The sequence below is a fragment of the Chroicocephalus ridibundus genome, chromosome 19, assembly GCF_963924245.1.
Source record: "Chroicocephalus ridibundus chromosome 19, bChrRid1.1, whole genome shotgun sequence".
NCBI lineage: Eukaryota > Metazoa > Chordata > Aves > Charadriiformes > Laridae > Chroicocephalus > Chroicocephalus ridibundus.
Window position 1 is genome coordinate 4,771,475 of NC_086302.1, and position 17,213 is coordinate 4,788,687.

At 49.0% G+C, this 17,213-nt stretch overlaps 2 protein-coding genes across 4 annotated transcripts; both read left to right on the top strand.

Moving 5' to 3' along the window:
- The first annotated feature begins 145 nt into the window (after positions 1-145).
- On the top strand, positions 146-13,435 carry CEP85 (centrosomal protein 85). Of its 3 annotated transcripts, XM_063355639.1 has the most exons (14): positions 146-207; positions 1,880-1,951; positions 2,557-2,709; positions 4,953-5,668; positions 6,292-6,425; positions 7,261-7,378; positions 7,762-7,947; positions 8,311-8,463; positions 8,722-8,876; positions 9,396-9,516; positions 9,979-10,029; positions 10,115-10,222; positions 11,251-11,479; positions 11,757-13,435. In XM_063355639.1, exons 2-14 carry the CDS (start codon positions 1,897-1,899, stop codon positions 11,918-11,920), a joined length of 2,343 nt encoding a protein of 780 aa, XP_063211709.1. In that variant the 5' UTR covers positions 146-207; positions 1,880-1,896; the 3' UTR covers positions 11,921-13,435. The 3 variants fall into 3 exon arrangements, with proteins under 3 accessions (XP_063211709.1, XP_063211708.1, XP_063211710.1); XM_063355638.1 differs by lacking the exon at positions 146-207 and having other exon boundaries at positions 1,840-1,951; XM_063355640.1 differs by lacking the exons at positions 146-207; positions 1,880-1,951; positions 2,557-2,709 and adding an exon at positions 4,412-4,591.
- On the top strand, positions 12,036-16,280 carry SH3BGRL3 (SH3 domain binding glutamate rich protein like 3). Its single transcript, XM_063355641.1, has 3 exons — positions 12,036-14,415; positions 14,788-14,955; positions 15,346-16,280. Exons 1-3 carry the CDS (start codon positions 13,804-13,806, stop codon positions 15,409-15,411), a joined length of 846 nt encoding a protein of 281 aa, XP_063211711.1. The 5' UTR covers positions 12,036-13,803; the 3' UTR covers positions 15,412-16,280.
- Positions 16,281-17,213: the final 933 nt, after the last annotated feature.

Sequence of the window (17,213 nt, forward strand, 5' to 3'; positions counted from 1 at the left end):
AGAAGCCGTCGAACCTGCGGGGCGGGGGGGGAAATCAGCGTCCCGCTGAGCCAATGAGAGCAGGGCATGGGCGGGGCCGGCGCGCCCGATAGGCTGCGGGGTGGGGAAGGGCGGGCTGGGCCCTGCCCACTTTTCCTCTGCCACTCCCCCCTCGCGCCTGTAACGGTCGCGGCGCGCGGGGCAGCGCGAGCGCCGCGGCGGAGCCAGGTGAGGGGGTCGGGCCCGCCCCGCCCGGGAGCCGTTCCGCCACCGGGTCCCTCCTGTGCTCCCCCCTCGGTGAAACCGTCCCTTCTTCTCCGGCCCGGGTTGCTCGGCGCCCCCCTTCCCCTCAGGGACCGGCTTCCCCCGCTCCGCTCCCCTCAGGGACCGCTGCTCCCCTCAGGGACCGCTGCTCCCCTCAGGGGCTAGCCCATACCCTTTCCCCTCACCGGCCCCCCTTCCTCTCAGAGACCGGCCCCCGACGCCCCCCTTCCCCTCAGAGACAGGCTCCCACCGCCTTTCTTTCAGAGACCGGTCCCCCCGTTCCTCTCAGGGACCAGCCCCTCGGGGTCAGGCTGTGCCTTCCAGGCAGTTACCCCCCCGCCCCCTCCGGGATCACCGCATTCCCCTTTTCTCACCCAAATCAATCTTCTCCCCATCCCTTTCCGAGGGGCGAGGGGCTGCCCCCTGCACCCAGGCTTGACATCACTCCATGTACGCGCCAAGCTCTCCCCCTCCATCGAGTGAAGCGCTGCTCCCTCTCTCTTCGTGACCCACTGCTCCCCTTCCTCTTTCTCATTCCATTTTTCCTTAGTTTGGAACATGTTCCTTCCCACCACCTCTTCAGGGTCTGCCCTGTCCCCGCTGCTGGAAGGGGGTGGTTTGTAGGGTGGTGTGGGTGCTCACTGGTGGTGCTGAGTGAGGTGGGAATGCTTTGGTTGCTTTGTCTATTTTATTTCAAGTGAGCATGATTGAATTTCTCGGTTACAACTGTCAGTAGTGATGGAGACTGAGGTTTAAACTCAGGATTCTGAAACATCCCTGAATTAAACATAATAAGCACTATGTTTAGCTAGAAATGTTTTATTTCTTTGCTGAGTAAAATGCTACTTCTCATTCACTATCTATCCTATTATATTCTCAATGTCTCTCTTCTGTTGCAAAATCTGTGTATATACGTTTTCTAAGAATTAATGGTTTCCCTGAGCTCTTTGAATCAGTTAAGCAAAAATCTGTATGAGCTGGTAGTTGAGGATTTAGTATTTTACTGGTGGAGAGGAGAGCGGCCTTGAATTTCCACGTGAAGCCCAAGAGCTGTAAATCATACTCCCGTCATCAGAGGCAGGAAATTCACTGCCTGAAGTACTCAGATAAGCGGATAAATTAAACCAAAGCTCTGGACAGATAATGAACAGCAATGCTAAGTTTTGAATGACTGCATTTCTGCGTGTAGTTGCTCAGTGACCTCTACAGAGGGCAGAAATGAACTGGTTTAGAGTTAAGACTTTTAAAAGGAATTTTTTAGTCTCTGTAGACATAACGCCGGCGTGTAGGGTACCATGGTGACTGATGCTCTATAAATAACTACGATGGGGATAACATATGCCCCAGTTGAAAGGCGCTGCTGAACTGCTGTGTACCTGGAGAATGTTGCAAACAGGAACTCTCCTCATTTTTCAGGCATGAGGAAAGCCTACAATAACTGCAAGGGGTTTTTAAGTATAGCCTCTGTTGCTGCGGGGATGAAACAGAGATACCCTTGGGAGGAGATGCTAATTAAATATTAAGTACTATGTTACTCTGAAAAGTAGCTGATCTACATGTACCCTTCACTTGGTTAGTGAGAACAGGGTTTGATTTATGCTGATTTAAAATATGATTTTTATTTATTGCCCTGTAGCTCACTGGATAGATAAGATGGCTGCTCTTGAGAAACATCCAGACCTGAGGCTCGAGCAGAGCAATCCATCGGGTAAGGACAGTCGTTTCTTTAAAGCCCTGCTGCTGTCGGATCCTGTTTCAGTTTCTCTGAGGAGACATATGGCCCTAAGAAGAGCTCCTTACCAAAAGCTTTTTATTAAAAAAAAAAAAAAAAAAGTTTCATTGCTTCAAAATAAAACAATTGCACAGGTATGCAACGGTAGAGAATCATTTGGTAATGAACCGATCTCTTGAGTGATAATGGATAAATTGGGAAGTGTTTTTAACAGTTAATGCAAAAATTTATCTTTATGGGTATTGCTGTGTGCCAACATTGCTGCTCTTCTTTTTAGTTTGAGAGCATCAGCTGGGTGTAATATTACCAAATTTAGCAATGGGAATATAATTTACTGCTTTTGCATTCTGACTTCCATAACAAGATTGATTTTCAGTCTCCTGTTGATATTCTTTGACTTCCCTGTGCTTGCTGTCATTTCCTTTTGCAAAAGAGATTTCTTTAGCAACAATACAGGGAGTCAAGCAAGGATCAGTTTGGGTTTTGGTAGCACAGGTGTTTAGATGTGGCTAATTAGTTGTATTTAAAGGCTTTTCAGTCTGTTGGCTAAAACATAAATATCCCTGGCTTTTTCTCTCCAGATCCAAGCACCAGTCAGAAGAGTCATTTCTTGGAGACTGACTGGAAAACACCTATGTTGTCTGCGAAGTTCCAGAGCCATGTCAGTCGCTGTTCAAGCGTGGCTGACAGCGGGGATGGGGGCATTGGGACCTCCTGCTCAGACAGCACAGAAGGTGATGGCCAGCATGGGATCACACAGTAGCAGCCAAAGACTTCTAAGTTTTCTTAGACCGAGAAGCGTTAAATAGCCCAATATTACTGAAACCTAGAGTGTAAGAGCTGGGGAAGAGCAGTCTGTAACGATGTCTGGAGACTATTTCAAAACCAGTGCCTTAGTACATAGATATGCTGCCTGAAATATAAACAAGTGATCGAGGGACTTGCTGTTTCTCTAAGCTAGTTTGGTTATCTTCTAACTTTAGTAAGGTTTTTTAACTGACCAAAAGAGACACGTTGGTGATTTGCTGGTTCATATTGACCAACAACTGATTTATTAGCAAGTCTGCTGTGTGATTTATCTGTTTTTTTTTTAAGAAATAATTTGTAGGTGCCTCTAGAGACTTCAGATGAGTGCACCTTTGTGCTTAAGTCTCCTCAGTGTTAGAGCTGTGTACTTCTCACTGAAGAATGCTGCAGCCTTGCCCTCAGCTGAGGCAAGTTCTGTGAAATTGCTTGTCCTAGCAATCCTTTCCACTTTTATTTTCATCTTCATCCATGAAAGTGACATAAACCACTATTGATTCACTGATTTTTCTTTCAGCAGCAAGGAATTTTGCATTTTCTTTTAAAAGAATGCACTTCACACACTCATGTGTTTCACAAGCTGCCCTGAGCCTTTTGAATGAGCCATAGATCTTAATAATGTGCGAGTTGAAATGAAGGCTTTTTAGAAAGTCTGGATTGTGGAAATACTGCTAGAAATATTACCAGAGCACATGTTTAAATGTCCCAATTGGCCTCTCTCAGGATAATAAAACATACAGTTGCGTGCTGAGGACAGGGGAGATAATGATGGCCTTCTTGGAAATTGCCCTTCTGAACGTTTGTAATGTAGTCTTGTTTGTAAGAGCTGAGGCTGAATTGTGGCACTGACAGCTGGCTGAAGCACACTGACTTTCAGGTCAGTACGTTATTCAGAAATGTTGTTGTGACAACCCTTAGCACACTCAAGGAACTGATTGCAGCATCTGCACGTGGCTGGTCAGGGAACTCGAGTTCCTGATAGTGATACTGGGGTGTAAATTTAGGGGCTGTAAAAGGAAACAGTACTGTCTTCTGTTTGCCAAGGTGAACGTGCTTGTGACGGCTTGGTAGCATGGTGTTCTCTGGAGCTCCTAGGCACAGCCAAGTAATGTCTGAGAGATTTTCTCCCCTTCCTGCTCATTTTTGAGGAGAGGGTGTTGTGCCTTTATTGTGGTAGTTTTCCTGCAGTTTGATGGTCTTTGCAGAATCTGGTTTTGGTCATATTCAGATTGTAACCTTTTATTTCTTCTTGTAATAATACTTTGAGGTTCCAAGCAGGTGGAGGGTGACCTCGCAGCCCTGATGTTGGGTTAAAGAAACACCATGTGGGGATGGGCCTTCAGCCAAAGCCTTGAAGAAAACAAGTTTGTGTATCTGGGATAAATCTGGAATTACTGTGATACACAACGTATCGGGATGAGGAGTGAGAACAGGCACTTTGCTGTTTGCCTTTCTCAGCTCTTGCTGTTGCTGTATTGAAATCTGAGAGTTGCTAAGAATAACCCTGTATTTCCATGTAGCCAGGTTTGGTGCCCGTCTGACAGGACAGGCTCACGTTGGGGTGCGTGCGCTGAGCTTTATCTCATTTCCTGTGGCAATAAGGTGAGAGCCATTACTCTAGCCTCTAGAAAAAGCTCTTTTGCTGCAGCGTCCTGGAGTAGTTCGAAGGTCAACTGCTTGGTGATCTAGCGTTCAGCTACGTTTGGAGCTCATCATGGGCTTAGTGAAGGCTACAGTTAGCTTTGGTTACGGTTCAGAGTCGCTGAGCTGTGGGACGGGCAGAACAGAATCAAGGTCTCAGTGTTCAGCTGAGTAAGTTTCAGCCTTTTTATTCAATTTAAAGGACTTGATTTCTAAACCTATAGAAAGATAACCTTATTGATTTAAGATTTTTACTAGAGCAGCTTAAAAGCAAGGGATTAAAAATGTGTACTGAACTAAACTTGAATTCTGCCTGTGGCTTACGGTGGTAGGAAAATGTCATAGGCTCCTGAAAGTCAGTAGTGAGGGGGAACATAGGTGTGCCTTAGTCTTGCTGCTGCTGCTTAGGAGAACGTGTTCAGAGGGAAAAGAACTGGTTTTTAAAATTTGTTCGGAAAGTTCAGCAGAAGAGTGGCTGTGTCAGAATATTTTCAGCGTTGTAATTAGACCATCACTCTTCTTCTCTCCCTAGACTTTTGCAATTCCAGTAACAGTTCCTCATTCCAGCCCATCAAAACCCAAGTGACCATCCCAACAGCCCATGTTATGCCTTCTACATTGGGTGCCTCACCCTCCAAGCTGTGTGCTGCGGGAGACCAGAGCTATTCGCAGAGTACTTCAAAAACTGCTATGCCAGGATCTGCTTCTGAACACACAGGGCTTGGAGATTTTAATGCCGGGAAGTCTTCTCAGGTGCCTCCCAGGGATCTCCTGCGTCTCTACGGGACTTCAGGGGAAAAAGATTTTGAGCAATCCTGGCATCCCGTTTCTGATCACATGAGAACAGAAGATACTTGGAAGTTTGACACCCCTGCCATTGAGCGCACCCTTAACCAGTCTCTCTTTCTGGATAGTTTGTGCACTGACCCTCTCCACAGGTTCCAGAAGTTCAATCCAAACGCTGGGGCAGCTGAGGCAGGAAAGGACCAGTATAAGGTGCTGCCAGAGAGTAAGCACGCAGCGGGAGCTGATGGAGTCTGTGAACCCCAGGATGGAACATGGATGAGCGGAAACAGACTGATGCCAACAGGACTCCAAGCCAACAATTTCTTTTCAAAACCTGTAGCTCCTCCATCTCGAGCATGGATGCAAGAAACCTGCACACTACATCCACATGAGAGAGTCTGCGAGCTCAATGCTTGGAAACAACAGCTGGAGAAAGTGCGATTGCAAGTAGAGCAAATGCAGGTAGGCAGCTGTTTGTGTGAATGTATGAGTTTGAGAGTCATGAATCTTTGACCCATATTTATGAAGCAAGGGGGAAAACGTCTTGTGCTTCTCCCTGTCTTACACTGAAAGTCTCTTAATGATCTGTTTTTACAACATGTAGTGTCACAGGTATCGTTTGACATGCTGCTTATGTAGAGCAGCACTGTATTATGTTACAGCACTGCACAATGGTTCAGATCAAGAGGTGAAACACCCTGTCTGCTAGAAACTGCAAAAAAAAAAAGCGTGTCAAGAAGTTCTCAAGTTTCTAGAATAATTCTATTCTGTATCTAGAGTTAGAAAACAGACTTTTTAAAAGATGCATAAAACTAACTGCAGTTCATTAGATGGAGTCACCTCCCACCAGTTGTACCCTAATGGAGACAATTTGTTTCCAGTGAGCTAGCACAGTGATCTAAAATTATTTGTTAATCTCCAGTTGTGCTTGGGCAAAGTTACTTGTTCTTGGACATCGACAGAGACTGAAATAGCTATGTCCTGGCATGCAGATGAGCACACAGCGTGCAAAATAGCTCTAGCAATGTTGCAATTACCTCTGTGGAGCACAAACCTCTCCCTCCTCGTTTTGTCTCCTCTTTCAGTTACAAAATGGAGGCGCCTGCCACCATCCCTCAATGTATTCTCCTTCACTGCCTACACCTGATCCAGCTCAGTGGATCAATATCCTGAACTCCAATGAAAACCTACTCAAAGAGAAAGAGCTCCTCATTGACAGGTGAGAGTTTGGTACTGATGTGCGGCTTAAGGACTCCAGTGCATTTCCTTTTGGAAAGGGAGGGTTTTGAAAGTACCAAGGAATGCTCGTATCTCAGAGTCCCTTTTACCTGACGGAGCTTTTTCGTTGTAAAGAACAATATAATGAACTTCGAGAACAGCCTTTTTTTTTTTTTCATGAGCTCGCCTTCCTCTTGGTATTAGTATGGTTATCCTGAAGGGTCCAAATAAATGCATTTTGGTTACAGTTTTCTGTCTTTTATAAGGGATACAGATTTCTGTTCACATCATGATTATCTGGAATGTCAAAGCTACTGCCTTTTTGCTCGAGGACTTTCTGGGAGCTCTTTGAGGTCTTTATTTAAAATTTGTTCTTTGTGAGTTTGGTCTGGCAAGCAACATTTCTCATAGCTAATGCTATGGTCCATAAGCTCTTTGAAAACTACCTTCAGCATTTGGACTGTAAATATTTTTTCTGCTTGCTCACTTTGAGTCCTCTGATGTCTGTTCATTTTACTCATAAGCTCCGCAGCCAACTTGGATCTTCCAAAGCATGCAAGGCTTGTGAGTTTTATGTATAATCATTGCTGGAGGGGAGAGCCTTTGAAAAGAGGGGAGGGAACAAAAGTTAATACCAATTGCAAAAGGCAGAACGGTTATCTTTCAGATTATTTCTCTGCGGATCAGTTCTGAGTTGCAGAGTTGTCTTTCTGTTCTGCTTGTCACTGTATGGAGCATTAGAGTTGTGGTGGCACTGTTCATGTTGTATTGCTCTCTACTGTATGTTTGAGAACAGTGTATTATTGCTTGTTGGTTATTTTCTTTTTTTTCTACAGACAAAGACAACACATATCCCAGCTGGAGCAGAAGGTCCGGGAAAGTGAACTGCAGGTTCACAGTGCCCTGCTTGGCTGTCAGGCACCCTATGGAGATGTCTACATGCTGAGAATGCAGGTAATTGGGTCCAACAGGGTGTCAGTAAGAAATATGTATTGAATCCAATGGGCCTATCGCTTCTCATTAGGTGTTTCCTGAGCAGAAGGGCCATGCAGAATAAAATTATGCTTTGTATGGGGTCCCAGTTACCTGTCATCTCTGACATCTTTTGTGACTTTTGAGATTTCAAGCCCTCAAGTACCATGGTTTGTTTAGAAGCTGTGCTAGTGATGCAAATGCCTGACACCACTGACAAGTGCCATTTCAGATACTGCAGCATATAAGATGGGCTGAATGATGTTTGGGAATTAAGAGGGCTAAGAACATGGCTCTGAGAGACAGCGCAGCTGCTTAGTGCCAATTTGTAAGGAAGCGAATTCATTGGCTGTCTCTGTTTGCAGGAGCTGCAGCGGGAGAACACGTTTCTTCGAGCACAGTTCACAGAGAAGACTGAATCCCTCAGTAAGGAAAAGATTGAATTGGAGAGAAAACTGGCTGCTGCAGAGGTGGATGCAAAGCTGATCCGGGAGTCACTGAAGGAAACTATGCAGAAACATGCGGAGGAGTTGAAGAAACAGGAAGAAAGGGTATGAGCCCATTGCTCTAGAGATGGGAAGGTGCTTTGTCTTTGAGAAGCCAAAAGTCAATATATTGCCTAGAGGAAAGTTTTCTGTAGCAGTGTGTTATTGCAGGTATTTTCTGATGTCCTTGTAAAGCACTTTGGTTTATAAGCAAAAGCCCTTTCTCTTGCGGTTAGAAGTATTTCAGTACCTCCTCTTTTAACCAGAGAAGGTGCCTATCTTTAAGTGAGCAGAAGCGCGGTTGAGTTAAGGTGATACTGTATTTTGGCATTGAGTGCTGTACAAAAAGGTGAATGAGTGGGCTTACAGAGGACTGAAGAATGGACAAGAAATTATATGAACTAAACTTGTATATAACTGTCCCTGCAGGTAAAGGGAAGAGACAAACACATTACTAACCTTAAAAAGAAATGCCAGAAGGAATCTGAACAAAACAGAGAGAGACAACAGAGAATCGAGACTCTGGAACGATACCTGGCTGACCTACCAACCCTTGAGGACCACCAGAAACAGAGTCAGAAGGTAAAACTTCCTCTGATTTGTGATGATGGCTCTTCACGTACTTGCTCAGATAATTTTTCTACAGCTGCAGATAATCATCTGCACAGCTGCCCAAGTAAAGTTGTGGTCTGGCCTTTTCAGAGGAGGAATGTTCTGAGCTATAGCTGAGAAATTGCCGCATAGTTAATAAAAATCTGCCTTGCAAATGTGGTTGAAACATGGTGTGTGTGGTGAAACCCCTGGGAGGTCTTTAGCGTCTTGTGATGGTCTTTGTTGCAGCTGAAGGAGTCTGAACTGAAGAGTACTGCTATGCAGGAAACAGTGCTGGCACTGGAAACAGAGCTTGGAGATGTCCGGGCTGCTTTCAGGGAGCAAGAGGTGCAGCTAGAAACCCAAAAGCACAAGGAGCTGGAGCTTCTTTCCACTGTGCGCAGGTAAAAATCGGGAGGATTAGAATAAGGTTCATCTTAGCACAGAAGTAATTGCTGCACAAGAGCAGTGATGATTCAGCAAACCACTGTCCCACCTGTCAGAACCAGGTTACCATGGATTTGTGATGATTATGTGAATTCTCGCTAGAATGCCGTGTTCAAATTCTGTGTGCCAACAGCGGAGCATGGGAGCAGAACCAGATGGCTGAAAGAAAGGGGGCCCCTGTTTTGTCACCTGGGTCTGTCTGTGTCCTCAGTTTATCACTCTCAACTGTAAGTCCTTGTGAAATGGACCTACGTAATCTGCAATTGTTGTATCTCTGCAAATGTGCCAATATCACGGGTAGAGCGGTGTCCAGGGAGAGGGACTCCCTCCTTCACAGCCCTTGCAGTTTGCAAGCTGGGATGCAAATAGGGCAACACTGAGACCTGATATGAAGACCATTTGCCTCCTCGTATTGTTTAGTGAGGGAGGCACCTTAAGTAAAAGCTGGCTTTCCCATGGTGTTCTGTTAATTTCAGCTTGCAGGACAAGGTGCAGCAGTGTGTAAAGAATGCAGAGAGAGGACCTCCTGCCCAGGACGGTGAGAGACAGAAAATAGAAAATGACTCTCTGAAGAAAGAATGCGACCGCCTCAGGAAGGTAACAGGCTGTCCCAGCTGAGAATCACACATTTTTCCTTCCACTGAATCACACAGGGCGCTAAAATGAAATCAGGGACTTCTGCAGTCATAGGCAGTCACAATTGTACTGAAGCAGCAGTTCCTGGAATTCCAAATGGAGGGGTTTTAAAAGCCGTTCTTGGTGTGATAACTGTGCACTCCTACAGTAACACTGGAGAGAAGTTGCAGAATGCAGAAGAGGGCAGAGGAAAACCACAAGAATGCAACTTCTCTGGTCTGTTTTAGCTGATAATTCTAATGGTGCCTCTTATCAGGTACCTTTCGTCAGGGAATCTAAGTCCACTACTAACAGAGGTAGTGCTTAAAGCTGTAAGTGGACAGGGAAGAGAAGGAGAGGGGATGCTGTCCTACTGAAGGAGAAGTGCTGGTGGTATTACTGAGTCTGTGTAGCCAGTTCTGATGCCTCTGCTTGTGATTCCAGATTGTAGACAAGCAGCAGAAGAAGATGGAGCAGTTGTCCTTGCAAGTAAAGGTGAGAGGTGACTGCAGAGGGACCTAGAACTGGGAATCTGCTGTGAAGTGAGTTAGACTTACTGCTTTCCCATGGTCTGTTCCAGAACCTGGAAGAACAGGTGGCCCAGGAAGAGGGGACAAGCCAAGCTGTGAAAGAGGAGGCGATGAGAAGAGAAAATGCACTGCAGCAGCTCCGCACTGCTGTGAAAGAGGTCAGAGCAAGAGCGGTTAGAGTGCCCAAGCATAGCAGTTGAATGAACAATGGATTGTCTTTTAGCAAGGCCCTTAATTTGCAGTCAGCAGCACAACCTCTCCTGCTTCTTGCTAGTCAGTTGATCTGAAGGGAGCTCTTCTCTGTTCAAAAGCAGGAGGAGAGAGGCAGTTTCTGCCCTGGGAACTTCAGCTGAGGCTGTGGGTTAGTGGTGGAGGACGCTGAGCTTGCCAGCTGGGGGCAGCAAGGTGGTGAGCTGGAGTCCAAACTCGGCTGCAGCCCTGGCTGAAAGGCAGGGCTGAACCCTATTCTCAAGCCCAAAGGAAGCCAAGCACAATGGCAGACCTTGAGGGAAGGGATGGCCGGTGTTGGGGTGAGCAGCTGGTGCACAACCTCCTGAAAGCTTATTTTGTTGCATCATGCCTCAGCAGGGACAGTGTAGTGTCATGGGGTGCTTCCTGGCTCAGCTTGGAGAAGAGAAGGCTCCAGGGAGACCTTATAGCCCATTCCAGAACTTAAAGGGGCCTACAGGAAAGATGGAGAGGGACTCTTTATCAGGGAATGGAGGGATAGGACAAGGGGGAACAGTTTTAAACTGAAAGAGGGTCGATTTAGATTAGATATTAGGAATAAAATCTTTACTGTGAGGGTGGTGAGCCCTGGCCCAGGTTGCCCAGAGAAGCTGTGGCTGCCCCATCCCTGGAGGGGTTCAAGGCCAGGTTGGACGGGGCTTGGAGCAGCCTGGGCTGGTGGGAGGTGTCCCTGCCCAGGGCAGAGGGTTGGAACTAGATGATCATTAAGGTCCTTTCTAACTCTAAGCATTCTGTGATTCTTGCCTGAGCCAGGAAAGCCAAATGCTCATACCCTGCAGGACTGACACTCGCTCATCTGGCAAGAGTCTGGAGGACTTGATGTAAACCTGCTGCTCCTGCCCTTGGTGTTCCCATCATCATCATGGAGGAGCAGTTGTGTTAAGTTGCTTTAAGTGTGCTAGTTCTGACCACTCATCTGCGGTGTCCATTTGTTCAGCTTTCAGTGCAGAACCAGGATCTCATTGAGAAGAACCTGACCCTTCAGGAACGACTCCGGCAGGCAGAGCTAACAACCCAGCCGCTGCCTGCTGAGACAGCCCACCTGGCCCAGGAATTGCACAGTGAGCTGGCCAGTTGTCTGCAGGATTTGCAGTCTGTCTACAGCATTGTCACTCACAGGGCTCAGGGCAAGGATCCCAACCTCTCTCTGCTCCTGGGCATTCGCTGTAAGTATGCTGAGTGACGGCAGAGCGAACCCTTTTGTTCCTGTGCTGCGACAGAATTAAATAACTCACACATAATGTAGCATGGAAGATTCTCATCTCTCTGGGATTCTGAACCTTCCTTCTGTTTTAGCTAGCTCTAAAGGTGCATGCTGTAATAACTAAATGTTAAGTAGTACCTCTCTCGCAAATGTGCATTGGTTTTTCTGTCTCACTTGCAAATGTCTGTGATCCTTGGTCAGAACTGCACGCACGGTAACACCCTTCTCTGACTCCACAGTTGTGCAGCACTCTGCTAAGGAGAAGGATGACTTGCTGAGCCCTGATGGACTTGCAAAGAAACTGGCGGAGGTGAAACAGCTTCACAAAGAGGTGGAGGACTTAAGGACAGCAATATCTGACAGATATGCTCAGGACATGGGAGACAACTGCATCACCCAGTAAAGAACACTGCCCAAAGTAAGACAGGAAATGAAGACTTGAAAACCTCAGGAGTCTAGCGCTCCTATGACCCAAAACCTATTCAGCACTTTGCCATCCCTTTGCTCGGGTACAAGATGTGTGACTTATCCAATCCATGAGAAATCAGGGGGTTTGTTGCCAGAATTGTTTAGTTGCTGACTGGCTAACTGGAATCGTTCAGGGCTTCGGTGTCGGGCTTTGCCGTAGCTTTGATCTTGTGGAATGTGTTTATGCTGTGTTTGCTGGAGCCGGTGTGGTCTCTGATGCTGGGAGATGAATTCTGAATTGCCTTCCAGGCACGTCAAATGCTGAACATGCAAATGTGACAGTTAAAATCATCACTAAAAGGAAATGTATGCCCTGGTCTTTCTGATAAATTCTCTGTGCAGATCCTGTGTGACTAGTAAGACCAGAGGATTATCAGAGTGTTCAGGGGATATCTGTGGACTTCATAGGTGAGCAGGTGTGCCAGTTATACCAGTGCTAATTACACCAAGGTGCTGCAGGCTCGTCAGATCCTGTGTGCACAGCTCTGGCTTGGATGCTTGCGTAGCTGTTCATGGAGCAGGACCTGCTTTGCCCAGGTAAATCCAGCCAGACTCTTGCAGTCTCCAATGGAGTTGGGGAGTAAAGCAGCACTAAAAGAAGGCTCTGAAAACACTCCCCTGGGCACTTTTACCTCAGAAGCCTTAAGCCTTTTATCCCCCCTGAAACAGCACTCTGAGCATGGGTATGATTCAGACTGCAGAGGAAGTGGATTGATGCTGAAGTGCCTTAATGTACTAGAGAAACCTCCTGTCCCCATGCTGCTTCATGCCTAATGCGTCTGCTGGCAGGGTGAGGAACTGCTGTTTCTTGTCGCAGCCTTTAGAGCCATCACGAACAGTTCTGGGGAGCCTCAAATATGTGTAGCCCCTGCCAGAGCCGCAGAGAGCTTCTGCGCCCCCAGGGGACCCTGCTGCAGGCCAGCAGGGAGACACCGCTGCCTGGCTCTCTGCTTGCTAGGGTGAAAGCCATTCTGGTCCTAACACGGCAGGATGCATCCGAGGGCTCTCCCTGATGCCTGCAAGGCAGTGACCACTCGGGCTTTGTTGTAGACCTGCTCCTCGTTCTCTGGGAGCTCCCTTCTAAATAATGGGATTTCTAAATAAATCAGCACGGGATGCGGTTCACTTTGTCACAACCCTCCTTAACCTTAGCGGCAACTCGTCCTGGTACTGAGTGCTTGCTTGCAACAGCGCTGTGGTGCTGAGGGTGGAACTTTTTTCATTTTCAGCTTGAATTAAGAGCAAGATAAGTCGGTTATGTCACGGGGGGGGAAAATACTGCTGAAGTTTCTGTCTGTTTGGTTGTTCTTGGTTCATGTTGGGGCTGTGAGCCCTGTGTTTGTGAGAAATGCTTTTGTTATTCCTTTGTGTTAAAATTTAAGACCAAATATGTTTTGTTCTTAGTGTTTGGCCACCACGGGTGATGGTGGCAATAAATTGTTTAGCTTGCTGTCCCGAGCTGCCCCCTGCATGGCACGGGGAGGGAGCGCAGCAGCATCTGTGGGGCAGCCAGCTGTCTGCTCCGTTCTTGCCACATCTGGTGTATTATATTTCTGGCTGTTTCTGTTCCCAGGCTGCTGATGCCATGTACTGAGCTAAATGTAGGCCAAGGCTATTTCTTGAACTCACTTGTCCTGGCTGCTGGGAGCTCTCTAAGCACTGGGGTGCAGAGCGTCACCAGCCGTGACAGTTGCGCTCTCCTGCAGGGTGCTGTTTAGCACCATCCCCGTTCTCTGCAATCTTTGGGGTGCAAGATCTAGTTCCCAGGTGCTGTGCGGGGATGCGTTTGCCCTCTGCCCCTGCAGAGCTGGCTGTGAAATGGGATCGTGGCTGAAACCTCATCTTGGCGGATGCCTGGAGCCTGGCGCCTGGCCCGGTACCAGCAGCTGGGCTGCCGGTGCGGAGGGGAGGGAAGAGAAACACCCCCGTGTCATCCCCCTGCAAAACTGGACCCGTCTGGCTCAGATGGTGATCCCATTTGCTATATGTGACTGCTGCTCTCCATGCAGGGGAGATCTTGGGCCTTTCCTTACAGAGCATCCCAGACAGGGGTGGCAGGACCATGTTCTGGCTCTGTCTTTTTGTGCTGCGTGTCCCCGCGTCGCGTTGCGTGTAGCATATTTATACCAGCCTTTGTCTCACCCGTTTGTTTGTACTGAGTGTTTCGAGTATAAAATAAAGCTGCTCTGCTCCACTCCTGCGAAGCGGCTCGCTACCGGGGCGGGGGGGGGCCGGGGCCGGGCCCCACCGAGGCCGCATGCCCGGGCCCGCCGGCCCCATTGGTCCCCGCAGTCACATGCCGGGCGGCGGCGGGGCCGCCCGCTCCCTCCCTCCGAGCCTCCCTCCGCCGGGCTGAGCGCAGGGAACGGCCGCGATCGCAGCATGAGCACCCTCAAGGTCTACAGCACCTCGGTGACCGGATCCCGGGAGGTGAGCGGCGGCGGGGGGTGCTCCGGCGGGGCAGGGCTGGGCGCCCCGGGGTCCCTTTTCCCTGGGGTGGGCGTCTCTAATCCGTGGAGTTGCGAAGCCCCCCCACCCTATCCCAGGTGTCCCCTCCCCTGCTCAGGCTGCACCGTTTCCTTTTTTTCCCTTTTTCCCCCGAATTCATCCCGCTGTGTTGGGTGACCCCCCCCTCCCATGCAGGACCGCGCCCAGTGGCCAGGTGGGGACTGGACTGTGGCCCGTAAGGAGCGGTCACTCTGTGAGTGCTGTGCTGAGTGTGGCTAGCACGCTGGGGTGCCTGCCCACCCATCGGGCTCCTCTCCAGCTCCCCATAACCTGCCTTTCTCACCCGGATTCCAGATCAAATCCCAACAGAGCGAAGTAACCAGAATCCTCGATGGGAAAAACATCAAGTATGAGCTGGTGGATATCTCCCAGGACAACGCTCTCCGGGAGGAGATGAGGGCGAAGGCAGGCAACCCCAAAGCCATCCCGCCCCAGATCGTCAACGGAGACCACTACTGTGGGGTAAGGCTTGTGCTCTGCGCTGGGGATAACCACCATGGGGACTGGGTGGTGGGCAATAATTCTGTCCCCTTGGTTTTGGTACAAATGGTGTCAAGCCTTTCAGAAGGCATCATGAGGTGCGCCTTGTCTCTGCTGCCAGGGCTAACGGGTGTTTGGAGCATGGTGGCTTGTGAAAAACGGGACTGAGGCGGGGGGACTCTGGGTGACCATGGGCAGGGGGGCTGTGTTGTGCGGGGCTGTCCCTGCTTCGCCCTGTCATGCTCCATGTGACTGTCACCCGCGCTGTGAACCAGTTTGTGCTGCGTGCTTAGGGGACCCTGTGCTGCCTGACCTTTGGGAACATGCAGCTCCCTCTTGCCTTGTGAGCGACCGTGTGGCTTTTCCCTGCAGGATTACGAGCTTTTTGTGGAAGCCGTGGAGCAAAACACCCTGCAGGAGTTCCTGAAGCTGGCCTGAGCCCCAGGCTCCCCTCCCGTCCTGGACTCTACCTGCATTCCTGAGCACCCTCATTTCCGACCACCTTCACTTCCAGGTTGTCAGCGCTGTCCTGGCACCATGACCTGTATCCCAGCATAGGGAAACCCATGACCAAAACTACTCATTGCAGCTGCCTACAATTCCCTCCTGCCTAACCCTGATAATCATTTCAGAGGGATCCAAAGAAAGTCTGACGCTCGCTGCGCATGGCCTTTCAACAAAGCTGGGCCTGGCTCACACCGCAGCTTCCAGTGCCTCTGTAAACAGCAAAGCCTCTGGGGCTGTGCGAAGTGCAGCCGTCCGTCAGCCCTCTCCTCTGCAGGGAGAGCTTCTGCTTCAGGAGGGAAGGGCTTAGGGTTGCATGTTACTTCCCACTTCTCCCAGTTGCTGTTAAAATTGTAAATCCTGCTGCCTCACTTCCTTTTTCTTTTTCTTTTTTTTTTTTTTTCATCTCAACTGCAGAGATTATGGCAACTAAGTTGATTTTTGTTTGTTTTAATTTAATGCAAAAATACTGCACAAAGCTGGGGTCTGACCACCCACCGTGGAGAAGGCCGGGGGCGAAGGCTGGTGTCACTCGGCAGCTGCCTGGGGAGGATGGATGGCCCTAGAAGTGGGACCCGCACTGCTCTGTCTGCCCTCCGCTGGGTTGCAGTGCCAGGGCTCCCTCGTGAGCGTTAATGGCTCAGGGCTGCTCCAGAACAGCTGATGCTCCAGCTGTCTTACCTTTCCTCTTTGAGTTGGCTTTTTTGCAACCTGGACCAAGTGCATTTTGTTTTCCTGCCAAAAAGCAAGTTTATAACCAGTGTTGTCTTCCGAGATGCTATTAAATGTTACTGTACCTTTCACGTCGGTACTTGTGAGTTTCTTTTCAGTTTGGTTTTATTTTGGCTACAGGTTAAACGTCACCCTACGTAGAGATTGTGAGTCACTTCCAGCTCAGAGAACCTGAGTCAGTTGTACTTGCTGCTGCAGCCTGACACAAAGATCTTAACACCTTAGATTGCTGCTGCTAATCAGAGGCTCACAGGACTTATCTGAATATCCTACAGCACAGTAGTGACAGGTACCTCTCAAGCATTCCTCTGTGTGGTAAGAACAGCAGCCTTGGGGGAGGGACAGCTTCAGCCAGACATGAGAGTGAAAAACGAACCCCTGGTACAAAGACTACCCGGTCGGTTATGGACCAGCATATAGAGGGGCAGTGGAAAAGCCTGCCCTGTAGGAGGGTCCCCTGTACACCCCTATACCTGCTATGGGTGCAGAAAGGAGGAAACTAACGTAGAGCAGTGGGGATTGAGTTACTGGTCACGGAGAGCCTGTGGAAAGGGCTGGTTTGCATGAGTGGTGGTTCCAGTATTTGAGTTGCCCAGGGTCCAGCTCTGGTCAGAGGGGTCTGGGAAGTGCTCTGGGCATCCTGCTCCCTTCCACAGCAACTGCGCCTTTGCAATCTTAATGGAAGTGGAAACTGCAACTTAAAGGCTCCCAATAAAACAATTTAATGAGGGCTGGGTCTCTGCTAAAAGGGAACCTGCCAGAAGGCGCTGCCTCGCACAAGTGGGAGTGTCGTCAGCTGGGAGTCAAGTGGGAGCTTGTCACAGCTCAAACAGGAAGAATGTGCAGGGGAAAGGGGACTGGGGAAAGCGCAGCCCCAGCCCACGGGAGAGGGAAGAAGATGCTTTACTCAGGGTTCAGCGGAGAAGCAGCGAAGGGATAATGCTCTTCTCCGATGACATGGTGTCCTGTTGCAGCATCCAGCTCCTGGCTGCAGCAGGCTGCTG

Bases quoted from the DNA above. Each gene is read 5' to 3' on its own strand.
- CEP85 (XM_063355638.1), top strand. From the start codon at position 1,855: ATGATTTTTATTTATTGCCCTGTAGCTCACTGGATAGATAAGATGGCT. The intron at 6,426-7,260 runs GTGAGAGTTTGG...TTTTTTCTACAG, and splicing joins AAAGAGCTCCTCATTGACAG to ACAAAGACAACACATATCCC. The intron at 8,464-8,721 runs GTAAAACTTCCT...TCTTTGTTGCAG, and splicing joins ACCAGAAACAGAGTCAGAAG to CTGAAGGAGTCTGAACTGAA.
- SH3BGRL3 (XM_063355641.1), top strand. From the start codon at position 13,804: ATGGGATCGTGGCTGAAACCTCATCTTGGCGGATGCCTGGAGCCTGGC. The intron at 14,416-14,787 runs GTGAGCGGCGGC...CCCGGATTCCAG, and splicing joins CGGTGACCGGATCCCGGGAG to ATCAAATCCCAACAGAGCGA. The intron at 14,956-15,345 runs GTAAGGCTTGTG...TTTTCCCTGCAG, and splicing joins ACGGAGACCACTACTGTGGG to GATTACGAGCTTTTTGTGGA.